Genomic DNA, 16,860 nt, shown 5'->3' with positions numbered 1-16,860 from the left:
GAGGTGAGTGGATTGCCTGAGCCCGCGGGTTTGAGACCCGCCTGGGCAACTTGACGAGACCTCATCTCTACAATAAATCAAAAATTAGCTGGGCATGGTAGCGTGCACCTGTAGTTCCAGCTACTTGGAAGGCTGAGGCGGAAAGATCACTGGAGCCCAGCAGGTCGAAGCTGCAGTGGCCGGTACTGCACTCCAGTCTGAGTGACAGAGTGAGACTCCAACTCAAAAATAAATAAATAAATAAATAAATAAATAAAATAAAATGAGGTTACTAGAAAACTTAAGATTACAGATGTGGCTTGCATGGCATTACTGTGGAGGATACAAAGACATAGTTCCTGACTACAAGGAACTTACCACCATCTGGTGGGAGAAAAACACAAGAAAAGACAGAAACAACTAGAGAGAGTTGCTGATGAATCAGTGAAAACTCATCACAACTAACTGAGGAAAAAATTCAAAAGTTAAGTCCATAATCAACAGTGATGTTTTATATATCACTAATGTACTGGGCATTTGAGTCTTTAAGGTTAGAATTTAATCTAACTACATTTAAGTAATACTAACAAAGTAAAATAATATAATACGTTTCTCAAAGTATGATCTCACTTGTGGTAAGTGAGATGATTTTAGATGATATATGAATGATATTATTTATTTTGTCCACTTTGTACTGACTAGTACCTTTTAATATTAATATGCCTTAACAAATACATAACACAAATTTTGCATACTAGGAAAAACATAATAAATACATAAAACCCATGATTTCACAGACATTATTGTGTGATATGAGCTTCTTTATGAAAGAAAATTAATTGAGAAAAATAATTGATTTAAAATATTAAGTAAATAATAGTAAAAGTGATCAGGCAAAAATTATAGAGGTTTTTGGTTTTGGTGATTTTTCAAGATAGATTTCTGATAAGAAATTTAAAATATTTAATCAGTATTTTATCATTTATTTACAACCTTATTAGTAAGTTGCTGAAAAATTACTATTTTAAATTATATTTTTAAAATGTGAAATTCTCTTAAAAGTTAGTCAAAACCATTCAATGACTATAAGTATATTTACCTTAATAATCTACAAAAGCTCCGCCGATAACTCAGTCGCTGGCTAGCTGCAGCAACGCTGGGGGGGAGGGGGGGCCGGGGTGGGAAGTAAACTAGTGTTGCAGAAAATATTAGGCAGACAGCTCCAAATTCTGAAAGAAAAAAAGGTAAAATGTTAACCAGGCAACACAAAAAGTTGAATACTTCAAGTATTTATTTATCTAACAAATAAATGAGTATCAAATAAGCCTAAGACACATAAGGATAAGCAAAATATAGCTATCTAGCCATGAGAGCTCAGTCTAGTGAGAAAGATGGATATACAAAGATATAAATTTCAGCAGGTCACAGGTAAGAAGTATGATGTTACTATGGTACACTGCATATACAAACAAACTGAGGGAGTAAACAAATGTTACTCTATGGAGAAAACACATAAAAAGTCAACCGTTCTTCACTATATGAGATTTTGAAACAGGTCTAGGTTGACTATCTAATAAGTATGGTACTCAGAAAGAATGTGATACAGAAAATTGGTAAGAACAGGACAGGAGGTTTGTTTGATCAATGACAGGATATTCTAATGCATTGTGGAGGACAGACCCAATTTACATACTATATGGGAAATTTGAACAAGAAAGCATCTAAAAATAAGAAACTAAGAGTCAGTACAACTTAAACAAAAGACTAGCTAATGTGGAATATTAAACAATCAGAAGTCAAATGAACACCCAAGCAATCTTAGTTTGGTCCTCTTAAAAAGGGTAGGTTCCTAGGCTTCCCAATTCTTTCCCCCACAGTTCTGACACTTGGAAGTCTGAGCTTTTGATAACTGTGCCCAATTTAGTAGAAATGCAAGGCACTAGCAGACAGCCAGGAAACTTTGAGTATAGACCTTCCTGTGATACTAATTAACTTGTAATCTGAGCAAATCCCTTACTCTTTTTTGGGTTAACAAGGGAATTGGATTGATTAATTTCTAGAGGTTGAATAATTCTAATTCTAGGGCTATATTCTTAGCAGAAGGGACAATATTTCTATAAGACACTTAACCATGACTAATTTTATTTAATCAGAAACATAAAGATTCCTAAGTCTTCCTTTTTATTTATTTATTTATTTAAATAGTCTCCCTCTGTTGCCGACACTGGAGTGCAATGGCACGATCACAGCTCGCTAACCTCAAGCTCCTGGGCTTAAGTGATCCTCCTACCTTAGCCTCCCCCAAATAGCTAGTACTAAAGGATGTACCACCACACCCAGCTAGTTTTTATATTTTTTTGTAGAGATAGGGTCTCACTATGTTGCCCAGGCTGGTCTCAAACTCCTTGCCTCAAATGATCCTCCTTGCTTTGGCCTCTCAAATGCTGGGATTACAAGTGTGAGCCACCACACCCAACATCCTAACTCTTAAAGACAAGATTGTTAACAGATTCCTTTCTTTCTTCTTCTTCTTTTTTTTCTTTGGTGGTGTTCTCAATCTCTCAATAATTTAATGAAGGGTTTAATTTATAGTTCTCATAATTATTAGTAATGATGAATAAGCAATATGCTTATTGGCCATTTGTATTTCTTCTTCTGTGATTAGCCTTGTCCATTTTCTTTGATCATCTACTGGCATTTTTAAAAACAACTTCACTGAGATATAATTCATATAATATGCAACTCACATATTTAGAGTACACGATCCCACGGTTTTTGGTATATTCACAGAATTGTGCCAACATAACTATAATCAATTTTAGAAATTTTTCATCATCCCAAAAAGAAACTCTGTACTCATTATTCCCAAATCTTCCAGTCCTATGCAACCACTAAGCTACTTTCAGTCTCTATGGATTTGAGTATTATAAGCATTTCCTATAAATGGAATAATATGTGATCTTTTGTGACTAGCTTCTTTCACTTAGCATACTATTTTCAAGATCATCCATGTTGGAGAATGTATCAATACTTCATTCTTTTTTATTGTCAAATAATATTTTACTATATGAATATACCATACTTTATTTATCCACTTACCAGTTCATATACATTTGGGTTGCTTCCACTTTTTTTTTTTTTTTGAGTTGGAGTCTCACTCTGTCGCCCAGGCTGGAGTGCAGTAGCATACTCATGGCCACCCCAGCGTTGACCTGCTGGGCTCCAGCAATCCTTCTGCCTTAGCCTTTCAAGTATCTGGAACTACAGACGCGTGCTACCACACCTGGCTATTTTTTGATTTATTGTAGAGATGAGGTCTCGTCAAGTTGCCCAGGCTGGTCTCGAACCCGCGGGCTCAGGCAATCCACTCGCCTTAGCCTCCCAAAGTGCTGGGATTACAGGCTGAGCCACCAAGCCCGGCTGTCCACTTTCTGACTATTATGAATAATGCTGCTATGAACACTCATCTATACATTTTTTACATGAATATGTTTTCATGTCACTTGAGCATATATAAAGAAACGGAATTTCTATTAAATGGTATTCCATGTTTAACATTTTAAGGAACTGCCAAACTGTTTTCAAAGTGACTGTACCATTTTACATTCCTACACCAATGTATGAGGGGGGAATCCAAAAATGAGAATTATCTTTTGGAGGGCAAGCCCCTTGGAGTACTCCACTAGGCAATTGTTCTAGGAATCCACAGGCATCAGTGTACCAGCTAGCCTTGTTGTGAGAGGCTGTGCTTAGCTTCAGTGAATTTCAAGGTGTTTGCCCATTTCACGATAGGTGACTTACATGAACAACCTGTCCACACCATGCTGAGTGCTCAGCAATTTTTGATCAAAGGCAGCATGATCCCCATGCCCCAACCTCCCTATTCACCCCATCTTGCACCAACGAAAAAAGTCCTCAAAGGGAAACTTTCTGCCAATGTGGAAGAGGTCTAACAAAAAATGGCAGAAGCACTAAAAAGCATCAGAATTGACTAGTTCAAAAACTTTTTGGGCAGTGAAAAAAGCATCTCTATAGATGTATTGCATCAAACGTAGAGTACTTTGAAGGTGACTAAAGTTTAAACACGTAAGAATAAATACACAATTTTTTAATAAATAAATAAATGTTAGTTTTTTGGGAGCCCTCCCTCATATGAGGGCTCTAATTTCTCTACTTCCTCACCAACACTTGTCATTTTCCATTTTATTGATTATAGCCATCCTGCTAAGTATAAAGTATATCTTATTATGCTTTTAGTCTGCATTTCCCTAATGACTAATGACAGTGAGCATCTTTTCAAGTGCTTGATGGTCAATTGCATATTTTCTTCAGAGAAATGTGTTTCAGTCCTTTGCCCACTTTTTCATTGGGCTATCTTTTTGTTATTGAGTTGTAAGATGTTTACAGGTTCCTTATCAGATCTATGATTTGTAATTACTTTCACTTTGGGATTGTCCTTTCATTTTCTTTATTTTTATTTTAAAGATGTGGGATACAATTCAGGGTTAGGTATACAAATGGTCATTGTACAGGTAGAGTTTGGGTCTCATTTTGGTCCCCACTTTTCCTGGTTGGAGATCAGGTACCCTTATTGATGAAGCGTACCCCTGTGCCCCCCGCAGTTTCCCACTACTGCCAATCCCTTTCTTGTAGTATTATGGTAATTGTTCAGGGTCTGGTTATGAGTGAGAACATGTGGTACTCATTTCTATGTCTCTGTGATAGATTACTCAGTATTTAGACTCTAAATCCATCCGAGTTGCCGTGAAGTTCATAATTTTGTCCTTTATAGTTGCATAATATTCTATCGTGTATATGGACCACATTTTTTTTTTTTTGAGTTGGAGTCTCACTCTGTCGCCCAGGCTGGAGGGCAATGGCATGCGCACAGCCACTGCAGCCTCGACCTGCTGTGATCAGGTGATCCTTCCGCCTCAGTCTTCCAAGTAGCTGGAACTACAGGCATGCACCACCACGCCTGGCTAACTTTTTTTTTTTTTTTGTAGAGACGAGGTTTCAACAAGTTGCCCAGGCTGGTCTTGAACCCCTGGATTCAGGCAATCCTCTCACCTCGGCCTCCCAAAGTGCTGGGATTACAGGTTTGAGCCACTGCGTCCAGCCAACTTAACCAGTTTTTTATCCAGTCTCTTTTGGTTCCATGTTTTTGCTATTGTGAACAGTGCTGCAATAAATATGTGGGAGCAGGAATTCCTTGTGTGGAATGATTTGAGTATCTTGGGTATATTCCCAAAAGGTGGATTGCTTGATCATATAGAAGGCCGATTTTTAGATCTTTTAGGGATTGCCAAACTGTTTTCCACAGAGGTTGTACCAGTTTATACTCTCACCAACAGTATAAAGCGTTCCCTTTCCCCTCATCCTCTCCAGCATCTGTTGTTTTTTGAGTTACTGATGATGATCATCCTGATTGGAGTTAGGTAGTATTTCAGTGTGGTTTTAATTTGCATTTCTTTGATGATCAGTGAGGCTGAGAATTTTTTCATATCCTTTCACTTTCCTGATGGGGAAATTTGACGCATAAATATTTTAAATTTTGATAAAGTCTAATTTATTTATTTTTCTTTTGTCATTTGTGCTTTTTTTAGTCCTTTATAATAAGGCTTTGCCTAACCCAAATTATGGGGATTCACTCCTTAGTCTTCTTCTAAGAGTTGTATAGTTTAGCTCTCACATTTAGGCTTGTGTTAATTTTTGTCTATGGTGTAAGGATTCTTTTGCATGTGGATATTCATTTGTTCCAGTACCATTTATTGGAAAGACTTTTTTCCTTCATTGAATCACCTTGATACCCTTGTGAAAAGTCAATCAACTTAGCCAGGCATGGTGACTCACATTATTTTCACCAGAGATATTTTTTACTTCTTCCTTTCCATTCTGAATAAGTTTTTTTTTCCTCTTTTTTTTGGGGGGAGGGGATACTTTTTATTATTTTTTCTTACTCATGATGCTGGCTAAAACCTTCAGTACAATGTTAAAAAGGCATGATAGAAATAGACATCTTTGTCTTGTTCATGATCCTAGAAGGAATGCATTCAGTCTTTGACCATTAAATAGAATGTTACCTGTGGGTTTTTTTGTAGGTGCTTTTTACTAGGTGGAATGAGCTCCCATCTATTTATAGTTTGTTGATCGTTTCCATCTTGAAAGGGTGTTAGAATTGTCAAATGCTTTTCTTCATTTATTAAGGTGATCACATGGTTTTTTCTCCCTTTAATCTACTGATATGGTACTTTACATAAATTTGGTTTGAATGTTAAAACCAACCTTGCATTCCTGGAAAAAACCCCACTTGGTCATAATATATCATCCTTTTCATACGTTATTAAATTTGGTTTGTATGTTGTTCAGGGCTTTTGTGTCTAATGCATAAGAGACAGTGATCTATAGCTTACTTTTCTTGTGATGCTTTTGTCTGGAATAATTTAAGAGTCTTTAACCTTTAAATGTAGCAAGTCTAGCAAATACATTTTTTTTTTTGAGTTGAGTCTCACTCTGTCACCCAGGCTGGAGTGCAGTGGCACACCCATGGTTTGTGAGTATGTTGTTCAGGGTTTTTGTGTCTAATGCATAAGAGACAGTGATCTGTAGCTTACTTTTCTTCTGATGCTTTTGTCTGGAATAATTTAAGAGTCTTTAACCTTTAAATGTAGCAAGTCTAGCAAATACATTTTTTTTTTTGAGTTGAGTCTCACTCTGTCACCCAGGCTGGAGTGCAGTGGCACACCCATGGCCATGCCAGGGTCGACCTGCTGGGCTCCAGCCTTCCAAGTAGCTGGAAGTACAGGCGCGTGCTACCACGCCCACCTAATTTTTTATTTACTGTAGAGACAAGGTCTCACCAAGTTGCCCGGGCTGGTCTTGAACCTGGGGGCTCACACAATCCACTAGCCTCAGCCTCCCAAAGTGCTGGAATTATAGGCTGAACCACTGAGCCCGGCCAATTTTTTTTTTAAAAGACACAGGGTCTCACTTAGTCACTTTGTCATGTCTCATCACAGCCTTGTCACTTTGTCATGTCTCCTCACAGCCTTGACCTCCTGGGCTCAGGCGGTCTTTTCACCTTAGCTCCCAAGTAGCAGGGACTATAGGCACACACTATCATGCCTTGATATATATATATTTTTAAGTGATGAGACATCAAAATAGAAGAGTTCAAAAACCGTTTTGAGCAATGGAAAAAGTATCTCGAGTACTTTGAAGATGACTGAAGTTTAAACATGTAAGAATAAATGCACAATTTTTTATAAATAAGTTACAGGGTTTTTTTGGGTCCCCTGTCATACGTAGCACTCTGTATGCAGGCACTAACCCTCTGTTTTACAACTGTTTGTTTACCTGTCTGTATTGTTCAGGACACTGTAAGTTTTGTTAGAGCAGGAACCATGTCTACCTGAGTGCCTAGCACAGTGACAAATACATAGGAGCTCAAAATATTTTCATTAATTGAAAAGTGAATAGATAAATTCATACAAAGTTCAACACAACCCGGTCCCTTATCTTTCCAGCCTCGTTTTCTGCCATCCATTACCTATACCCAAACATTTACACTACTGCAGCCATATTAAACTCCATGCAGTTCCCTAGACATACCGAGCTATCTTACACCATACCTGCCTTTGCAATTGCTGTTCCCTCTGTATGGAATACTTTAGCCCACATGAACACTTGGTGAATTCCTATGAAATTCTTACTTCTGTTAATTATTACATTCTTAGTGAAGCCTTCCCTGATCCCTCAACTTCTTTCCAAACCCAAGCAAGGGGTCTCCCAACCTCTGCATATCTTGACCTATATTAATAATAAATTGTTTCATCACTGACCTTACCTATTCCTAGTACTTAGCACAGTGCTTGGTATATAGTAAACACTTATAAAAATTTTCCTAAATGCAGAAGGAAATAATAAACAGGTATATGGGGAAGGGAGATATATTTAAGAAAATCTATAGAAGACTGTAATGTACGACTGGGCTAGGGTTTGACTTGAGAAATAAAAAGTGAAAAGATCCGACTGGGCTAGGGCTTGACTTGAGAAATAAAAAGTTAAAGGATCCAAGAGAATGCTTTGGCAAGGTCAATATCCCTGAATAATAGATTAAACATTCAGAGAGTAGGAAATGAAAAGAATATACAGTAGGCAATCAAGGTAAATAAGGCTAGAGAACATGGCCAACAATGGGGAAATTGCAAGGGAGAAAACGGGCTTAACAACTACCGACAGATGCTTAACAAGTGGTTTTGTCAATCATGATGCTTAGTTTTATATACTGATAAGATATCCAGAGAAGACATAGAAAATGTGTTATATAGGGCTTCGCTGTAAATGGTAGAGAAAAGTAAAATTAAGGAATAACTTTACATGAAGCAATAAAACATTTTAAATTTAACTTCCTAGGAAAGGTATAAGTTTTGTTTTTTTTTTAAGTAGGATTCATTAAGAGGACAGAAAAGCTCCCACAGTGGAAGGGGACCTGAGGGGGTTGCCCAGATGTAAGTTTAAATAGGCATTACCACACTATATGACATTATGTGCACATATATATATTAATCCTCTCAACTATTTCACATGAAATGGACTGGCACACAAAAAGTAGACAGAAGATGACTGGGAAAAAAGACAAAGTATAACAGAACAAGATAAACTTCAAATTACCTGCATATAATACAGTCTCTATGCGATCTTTAATATGAGCCCTGCTACTCTCTGAAGTGAGAAGAGGTGATGTCCCATTGGGAGCTGGAACAACAAGTGGTCCAACTAAAAATGCACATGCTCCACCAAGATAACTGAGCATTGATGCAATAGCCGTGGCAGTGGCCCGTTCATCTGCAGAAAACCACGTCGTGGAGAGAAATGGTGCTGCGTTCATTACAGTTGGACCTGCCAATCCGTTTAACAGCTGTCCTCCATGAATTAATCTGGAATTTAAAAAATTATAAGGCTGTGAGGTATCTGAAGCAGGCATTTTCTAAAACAAAAAGAAATGAGCCAACTTGCAGTTTAACTATGGCAATAAGCATACATATCTGTAAAGAATAGGACATGCCTCAAAGGTAAGTCAATTTAGCTTCTGAAAGGTGTGCTGACTATCTATGAGAGAGATCAAATATAGGAACAGTTACCACTTACTCATTTCACAAATGTTTACTAAAGCCTCTACCTGTGGCACACACCAAACTCAGTACTTCTTAAAACCTTGTTTCATTTAATTGTAACAATACCACGTGGTGATTATTATTATTCCCATTTACTGAGACATGAAAGCCAAGGTTTAGAACAATTAAGAAACTAGCCCAAGTGCTGACAGGCAAAGCTGAAATCCAGATCCAGGTCTGACTTCAAAATCCATACTCCTTCTACTAGATTGCCACTCATTAACAGACCTAGTAAGTGGCACCAGCACCACAAATAATACGCTTGAGTTCAACATTTCATACATACTCTTTGCTAGACATTGGAAATACAAAAAAGAAAATAATCATTATTGAATTTTCTAGTAGAAAAGGAATTGGCTGAGGAAGTGGAGGACCTGGGTTCTGGCAGACCTCAGAGCTGGCCCTGGGCAATATATAACTTCATGGAATTCCATTTTTTTCTCCTGAAAAACAAGGAGATGAGTTTATGCATTTACTGAGAGTGTTAGGTTAAGGTGTTCTAATGAGACAGGATCACTAGGTCCCCTCCAATTCTCATACTTTAAATGCTCACTATAAGTTGCATCCACTACTTAATTCAAAAGGCATGTATTGACTTGACTTGTAAGCATTAGTAGAGAGTCATTTTTTGCTTCCATTCCATTCGTTCTCTTGATCATCTTCTCTCAATGTTATTAGTGCTCCTGTTTTGCTGGCCAAACTCTTTTCTCCTACTGCTCCCCCAGCTCCTAATACACACACTCACACTCAAGAGTAACTTTGAAGGAGAAAAGTAGCCTGAAGTCCAAAAACGCATAGGCAGGAAAAGGAGGTGCGTCAGCCTCTCATGCCATGAAAGTAGAGGGAAGGAAAGGGACAGTACATGTGACATCTTCATGACATGAACTCTTCTTTTTGTTCTGCTTGCTTTGCTTTTTAAGCACCATGTGAGTTTCAAATCCTCTTTATTTTCCTTTTTAACCATTGCCATCTTAAGATACTTAGAAAAAAAGTTTTCTGGATGCAGAAAGGAATAATAAACAGACACATGGAAAGAGAAGGGGCCCTAACATAGACACAGAAGGGAGTGGGAAGTGAAATATGGGAGTTAACAGCTGCCCATATCATCATCCATGTCAGAAAAATATTTGAACGTAACAGAGCTCCAGTGTCATCGATATAACTAAACTTAAAATACCGAAAACATTTTAAATTCTCCTTGTGTAAGAGGAACTACTTTCTAGATGACAGAAACAATTTAAACTGTTTATGAAGCCACATACTTCCTCCAAAGTTAGGGGACCCTGAGCTGTCCCACAGCACTTCATCACAGAAATGTTTCAGCAACAATGTCATTAAGTGGTTTTAGTCACGACTCGTGATGGCACAACAATGACACAGTGTGTGATGTTTCATAAAGGTAACTACTTTGATATTTAACACCTTTAATGAGGTGTTCCTGAAAGACACATGTCAACTAGAAGGAGAAGAGTTGAAATGAGCAAATTTTATTATGCCTAAAAATGTTACAGGCAGGAGAGCATGGAAAAAAACAATCAAAAACAAACCAACAAAAAACTTATAAAACAGTATGACTCCTGAGAGTTAAGGTATAAACCCAAATATCACCATGGCTTAACTCTCAGTGGAAACATGAATACACTGTTATTCTTTTTTTTTTTTTTAAGTTGGAGTCTCACTCTGTCACCCAGACTGGAGTGCAGTGGCCGCTCCCGGCCACCGCAACCTCGACCTGCTGGGCTCCGGGGATCCTTCCACCTCAGCCTTTCAAGTAGCTGGAATTACAGGCATGCGCTACCAAACCCGGCTGATTTTTTTTTTTTTTATTGTAGAGATGAGGTGCCGCCGCCCAGGCAGGTCTTGAACCCACGGGATCAGGCAATCCACTCACCTCAGCCTCCCAAAGGTGTGGGGTTACAGGTTAAGCCACTGAGCCCGGCTTGAATAGACTGTTATTCAAGCAGAAAACATAAGAGTCACAGAATGTGTGACTCTCATTTAAAGGTCACTCAAGTCCAGCTTACTCTATTCTTAGATCAGAGTATTTCTTACTACAACACTGTTCATCAGGATATTTCTCACTACAAGGCGGTATATGTGTTAAAGCAGTATTCAGAGAAGGAATAGCACCAGGGACTTTTCAGATGGGTTCTCAGTTTAAAGGTCACTGACCCTGCAGGTGGGGAGGAATCTAGGGCATATAAATTATAATAGTTAAAAATCACTTCAGGAATTAAAACAAGTTGATAAGGTGTTTAAAAATTACTCCAATTTTTAAATAAGTGTATACCTTGCATTAACAGTTATCACACGTAACTCTTCACAAATGAGCTCAGTAGGAGAGTTGGGGCCTGCAGGACTTTGGGTTAGCCTCTGAATTCATGAGAAACCTGGCAGGGAAATTCAGTTCCATTCTTTCAGCAGCTTTTAGTTTTCCAGAACTTAGGGCTGTGCCTTCTCACACTTGTATCCCAGAGTCCTTCAGGACTCGGCAGTTACCAACACATTCTAACTAGTCATAAGCACTGCTGTCCTGGTGACTGTGATGTTACATTAATCTGTAATATTGAGATTTTCACGTTTGCTTGACTATTTTCAAGTAACCTACCCCATTTTATGAAATGAATTTATAAAAATGTATTTAAGAGTAAAATTCTGCTATATATATATAAAGTATTCTTTTCCTACTTAATGGTAATACAAAATTAGAGATTTTTTTTCTGGAAAAATGCTGGCCCTAAGACATAATAAAATCATATAAACATTACCATCAATTTTTTAAAATGACAATAAATGAAATGATGTTATGATAAAATGTTCATTATAAGTTGCATTCATTACTTAATTCAACAAACATGTATTGCAAATTCACTGTGTTGAGTAGGCACTGTGATAGGCATATGAGAATGTAAAATAAAAAGCCAAAGTTCTTACCTCTAATAATTTCTAAAAGTAGGTGTCTCACCTACCAGCACTGTACCAGGAATACAAAGAAAAATAAGGCAATAATTAGGCCTGACCCTAATGTTTCCAGAGCCTATAACAAGACTACAAACGGAGGTCACTGCATGTCCTTCTTCTCTTCTGACCTCTGGCCTTGGCCTATACATCAGGGGCTTGCATGTACGTCATGGATGTAGAACTGAGGGTCCAAACTCCATCTATTCCCTCTGAAGAACTGCCCTTTAGCCACTCCTGGGCCTAGGAAGTACACACCAGGGATGCAGTCTACACTTGGAAGAGCAGGCCTGGGAAAGCTTGCTGCAAGACCTGCTTCTGCTTCTAGGGTCTAGTGTAGCTAGTGTACAGACGGTGGAGGGTAGGGTGTGCACATTCCCTTGGCAAGGCTAAAGGAAAGCTAAAGTGGGACACTCTTAGGCATGGGGTCCAGGACAGGGACGCTGTGGCACAGTTCTATGGTGGTACTGGCAACAGCAGAGGGAGGTGGAGGAAGGATGGTTTGGAGAACTGTTAAGGTAATACAACAGGTATGGCTAGGTGAGTGACTGGGCTTTCAGGAGAAGGACACCCAAAACTCTGTAAAAATGTCCAGTGAGTGGCAGAAGCTAAGGAAAGGGGTCTGAGCTGAGAGATTTTTGTTGAGATTAGATTGGGTTAGAGAACAAACACTGGAGAATACCAATATTTAAAAATAGTCACAAGAAGAGGAGCTTAGAAAGATGATTGAGAAGGAGCAATTATAAGACAGGAAAAAATTAAATAAACGAAGAAATATTGGTGTCACAGCAATTCAGGAGAGAAGAGTTTCAAGAAGATAAGAGTAAGTGGTCAGCAGCATAAAATCAAACAGCAAGGTTGGTTATGATAACTGAAATGTCACCACTGGATTCAGCAAAGAGGAGGTCATTTATGATCTGAGTAGTAGCAGTTTCAGTGGAGTGCTGAGGATGGAAGTCAGACTTGTGAGGAAATGGAAATTTGGATTTGGACTACTTATTCTAGCAGTAAGAAACAGGTGCAGGAACAAAAATAAGGTATATAAACTTAGTGAAGCAAGAAGAAAAACCACACAGCTAAATAACAGGCTGAACTGAAAAGTCTCTCTGGCTTTACACAGTAAAAGAAATGCAACTCACATTTTTCCTAATGCTTTCTACATATTTGTGAAAGAAGTTAACTTTCAGGAACTAATACCTATTGATCTGAGCTGGCTGTTAAAAACAACATAGAGGCTGGGCTCGGTGGCTTAGCCTGTAATCCCGCGCCTTTGGGAGGCTGAGGTGAGTGGATTGCCTGAGCCCGCGGGTTCGAGACCCACCTGGGCAGGCGAGACCTCGTCTCTACAATAAGATCAAAAAATTAGCCGGGCGTGGTAGCGCGCGCCTGTAATTCCGGCTACTCTGAAGGCTGAGGCGGAAGGATCGCTGGAGCCCAGCAAGTTGAGGCTGCGGTGGCTGGGAGCGGCCACTGCACTCCAGCCTGGGCTACAGAGTGAGACTCCAACTCAAAAAAATAATAAATAAAATAACCTAAAATAAAAACAACATAGAAAAACAAAAGAGGAATGATTCACAATCTTCAGTAAAGTGAAGTCATCATATAATTTAATGTTAACTTTTCTATGTCATCATTACAGGCCTCGCTTTTGTTTTGTCAAAAGCGACATTTCAGTTATCATAACCAACCTTGCTGTTTGATTTTATACTGCTGACCACTTACTCCTATCTTCTTGAAACTCTTCTCTCCTGAATTGCTGTGACACCAATATTTCTTCATTTATTTAATTTTTTCCTGTCTTATAATTGCTCCTTCTCAATCATCTTTCTAAGCTCCTCTTCTTGTGACTGTTTTTTAAATATTGGTATTTATTTGTGAGTCAGGTCCATGGCTTCTCAGTCCCCACAGCCCTCACTCACACAGTGCTACGGTAGTATGGATGTTCTCGGGGACGCATGGCCGGATATAATTATGGGGACATGTAGTCACTGGAACATACAACTAATCTGTGTTTCCAAAACCTCACAAAGTTATCCAGGGCCCACATCAGATCAGTTCCATGTACATATGAAAAGGCTTAAATTCAGCACTGCAAAAAACAAAATGATTAACAAACATTCTCAAAGATTTTTTAAGAAGATGTTTTAGGGTGGCAAAAGCAAGCCCAACTGACGACTGTCTCAAACACGGTGGACTTGGGAGGGGTGGGCAGAAGTCGGCAGTGTCAGGAGGCAGTTTTGCCTCCTGGGCAATAAGCTCTGAAGCAGAAAGGGAAACGTCGGAACGGGGACTAGTTAATTCGAGGGGGTCCAATGCTTGATTCCTTACCTGAAACCGCACGCCTGATGACAGCAGGTACAACCTCACAATTAAGGGTGTGCGTCTGACCTGCACTTCTGCAGGCCACGCTGTGAGGGATCTGCCAAGGGACAGGTGTGTGGCTTCCTTCTTCGTCCCAGTCTCTTCACACTGACTCCTTAGCCCTCTCTCCTTGTTTCCTCCGTGCCCCTCCCTCCCCGGCTCCCTTTTCTTTCCTCCTCTCTCAAGTCCTTTTCCTTTCCCCTTTTTTCTCCTTACCTAGCTTCTGCCTGCTTCTGGAGCCTGCTTCATCCCATACCCACCAGCCAGGTACAAAAATGGATGCGAGGAGAACATTTCCCTAGCAGGCTGAAAGGAAGACTGCATTAAAGGTCTGTGAGTTCTCACACAGGCCGAACTGGGAGGGCGGAGACAAGGGAGGCTGGGTGCTGCCCCCTAGCGCCAGCACTGCTGAGGCTGAACCTGTGGCAGGCCTAGAAGAGGACCCAGGGAGGACGCAGCAAGGCCTCCGCCACTGGGCCACTGCCGAGTCCCGCAGCTGTCTTCAACTAGTGCTCTTGCTCACAGAGATAACAAGGCCTGCCGTGGTACGTGGGATGTCCCAGGAACACATCTATTGAGCTGCATTCTTCTCCATATTATTCAACATACTATAGCTTTTCAAACAAATGCCAACCACTGACGTTCAAAGAAAAGATCTGCAGGTCACATCTTCCGATAAACTTGGCATTTTAGCTTGCGTTTAACAGTCTGGCATCCTAACCTTTTGCTTTCGGACATCCTAGAAGAAATCTCTCTGATTCCTAAATTATTTCTACTTAGAATAATATAATGTTTTAGAATTAAAATCTGCATAGCTGGAAGGGACTTTAGACCTCACCTAGATAATCCATCCCCTTCCAGAAAAGTTAATAACACATTAAAAATCATTTATAATTTTATACCTTTCATTTCTCTAAAAATTACTAGGGGAGCTCCAGTGATATAAGTAGCTAATGGTTAAGCCAAGACTAGAAATCAAAATTAGAACTGATTTCATTAGTCCACAAATCTCCAGTTTCCTACATGGTCTCATTCTGAAGGTTCTCTGTCAATAATAGTAATAATAAAAAATCATTGATTGTTAAGAGGTTCTCAGATCCAAAGGTACACGGTACATGACATATTTTTATTCTGTGCATAGACCTACTTTGTATACCTCTACTTTTAAGCTAGCATTGATGGTAACATTCGAGTCAGCTTTTTAGAAACTCAGCAGATATTTCCTCTGTGAAAATTTGTATTAACTTAAATATTATGTATTTTTAATATGAAATTTAAAATGCATATAACTACCTATAAAACCCAATATGCTAACAGCTCAGAAACTTTCTCCCAATTCCTAATTATCTCATATCAAAATAAACTCATGTGTTTATAGGACTTCTTAGATATTGAAAATGGCAAAGGTGCTAGAAACAGTTTTCCTTTATTTAGCTCAAGAAAAGTTAGTGCAATAAAAAGGATTAGAGATATTATGAATTAACTACAGGAAAAAAGGAAGTTAGGAAAGGAGAAACAGATGGTGGAAAAATAATGAGCCTTCTACAGACTTTGTTATCACATCCTCAGTTTTCTTTCATAAAAATTTATTTTACTTCTGTATCCTTTAATAATTTTGGCCAATTATGATTCAATTAAAATATCTACTCAGTATCCACTATGGTCAAGGTACCTGCTGCTAGACACTAAAGGGAATATAATGATGAGAATTACAGTCTTGGCCCTAAAGAAGCTCATAATAGTAACTTATCAAGTACCAGTTATAGAAAGTACATAAAAAATACAGAGTAAAGAATATTGGATTAGATATTAGAAGACTCAGCTTCCAGTCTTAGCTAAATTTATTAACAGTATAATCTCTGGTGAATCACATTCTTTCTATTTCAATTACTCCAAAGATACTTTATCTATTTTACAGGATTTTTATTAAGGTCAAATACAATAATCTCTTGGCAATGTATGAAGGAAAATGTCTTTACTCCTGGTCTGAGAAATGACTTCCTCACCCCCTTTTCTCTCATACCTCTTTTCTTGTCACATAACTTTTCTGTCCTTAGTTTAAATATATATAGTAGAAAACTTTGAAAAGAAATGCAGAGAGAAGAAAAAAATTACCTATAAACTCAATATATCTCAATTCAGATAACCACTCCTAATATTTTGATTTTGCAGTCTTTTTTTTCAGTTTTTTTCCAATGTGTCTCTTGCTCTCAATCAATATTTAAACATTAATCACAGATATACTGAATATACAGTTTATACACTAAATCATTTTTTTTTTTTTTGAGTTGGAGTCTCTGTCGCCCGGACTGGAGTGCAGGGGCCGCTCCGGGACTCCGCAGCCTCGACCTGCTGGGCTCCAGGGATCCTTCCGCCTCAGCCTTCC

General features: G+C 38.7%; 1 protein-coding gene across 1 annotated transcript in view; it reads right to left on the bottom strand.

Annotated features, from left to right (window-relative positions):
- The window catches only part of DIRC2 (disrupted in renal carcinoma 2), an 86,097-nt gene that overhangs the window by 47,059 nt on the left and 22,178 nt on the right, over positions 1-16,860 (bottom strand). The window contains exons 3-4 of the mRNA XM_008052802.2: positions 8,653-8,918; positions 1,079-1,208 (exon numbers count right to left, since the gene is read on the bottom strand). Of these exons, the coding sequence (XP_008050993.1) occupies positions 1,079-1,208; positions 8,653-8,918 (396 nt within the window). The remainder of the gene's footprint in view (positions 1-1,078; positions 1,209-8,652; positions 8,919-16,860) is intronic.

The sequence above is a fragment of the Carlito syrichta genome, unplaced genomic scaffold (assembly GCF_000164805.1).
Source record: "Carlito syrichta isolate Samal-C Ts95f unplaced genomic scaffold, Tarsius_syrichta-2.0.1 Scaffold287526, whole genome shotgun sequence".
In the NCBI taxonomy this organism is placed as follows: domain Eukaryota; kingdom Metazoa; phylum Chordata; class Mammalia; order Primates; family Tarsiidae; genus Carlito; species Carlito syrichta.
This window is presented reverse-complemented; position numbering and strand designations above follow the sequence as displayed.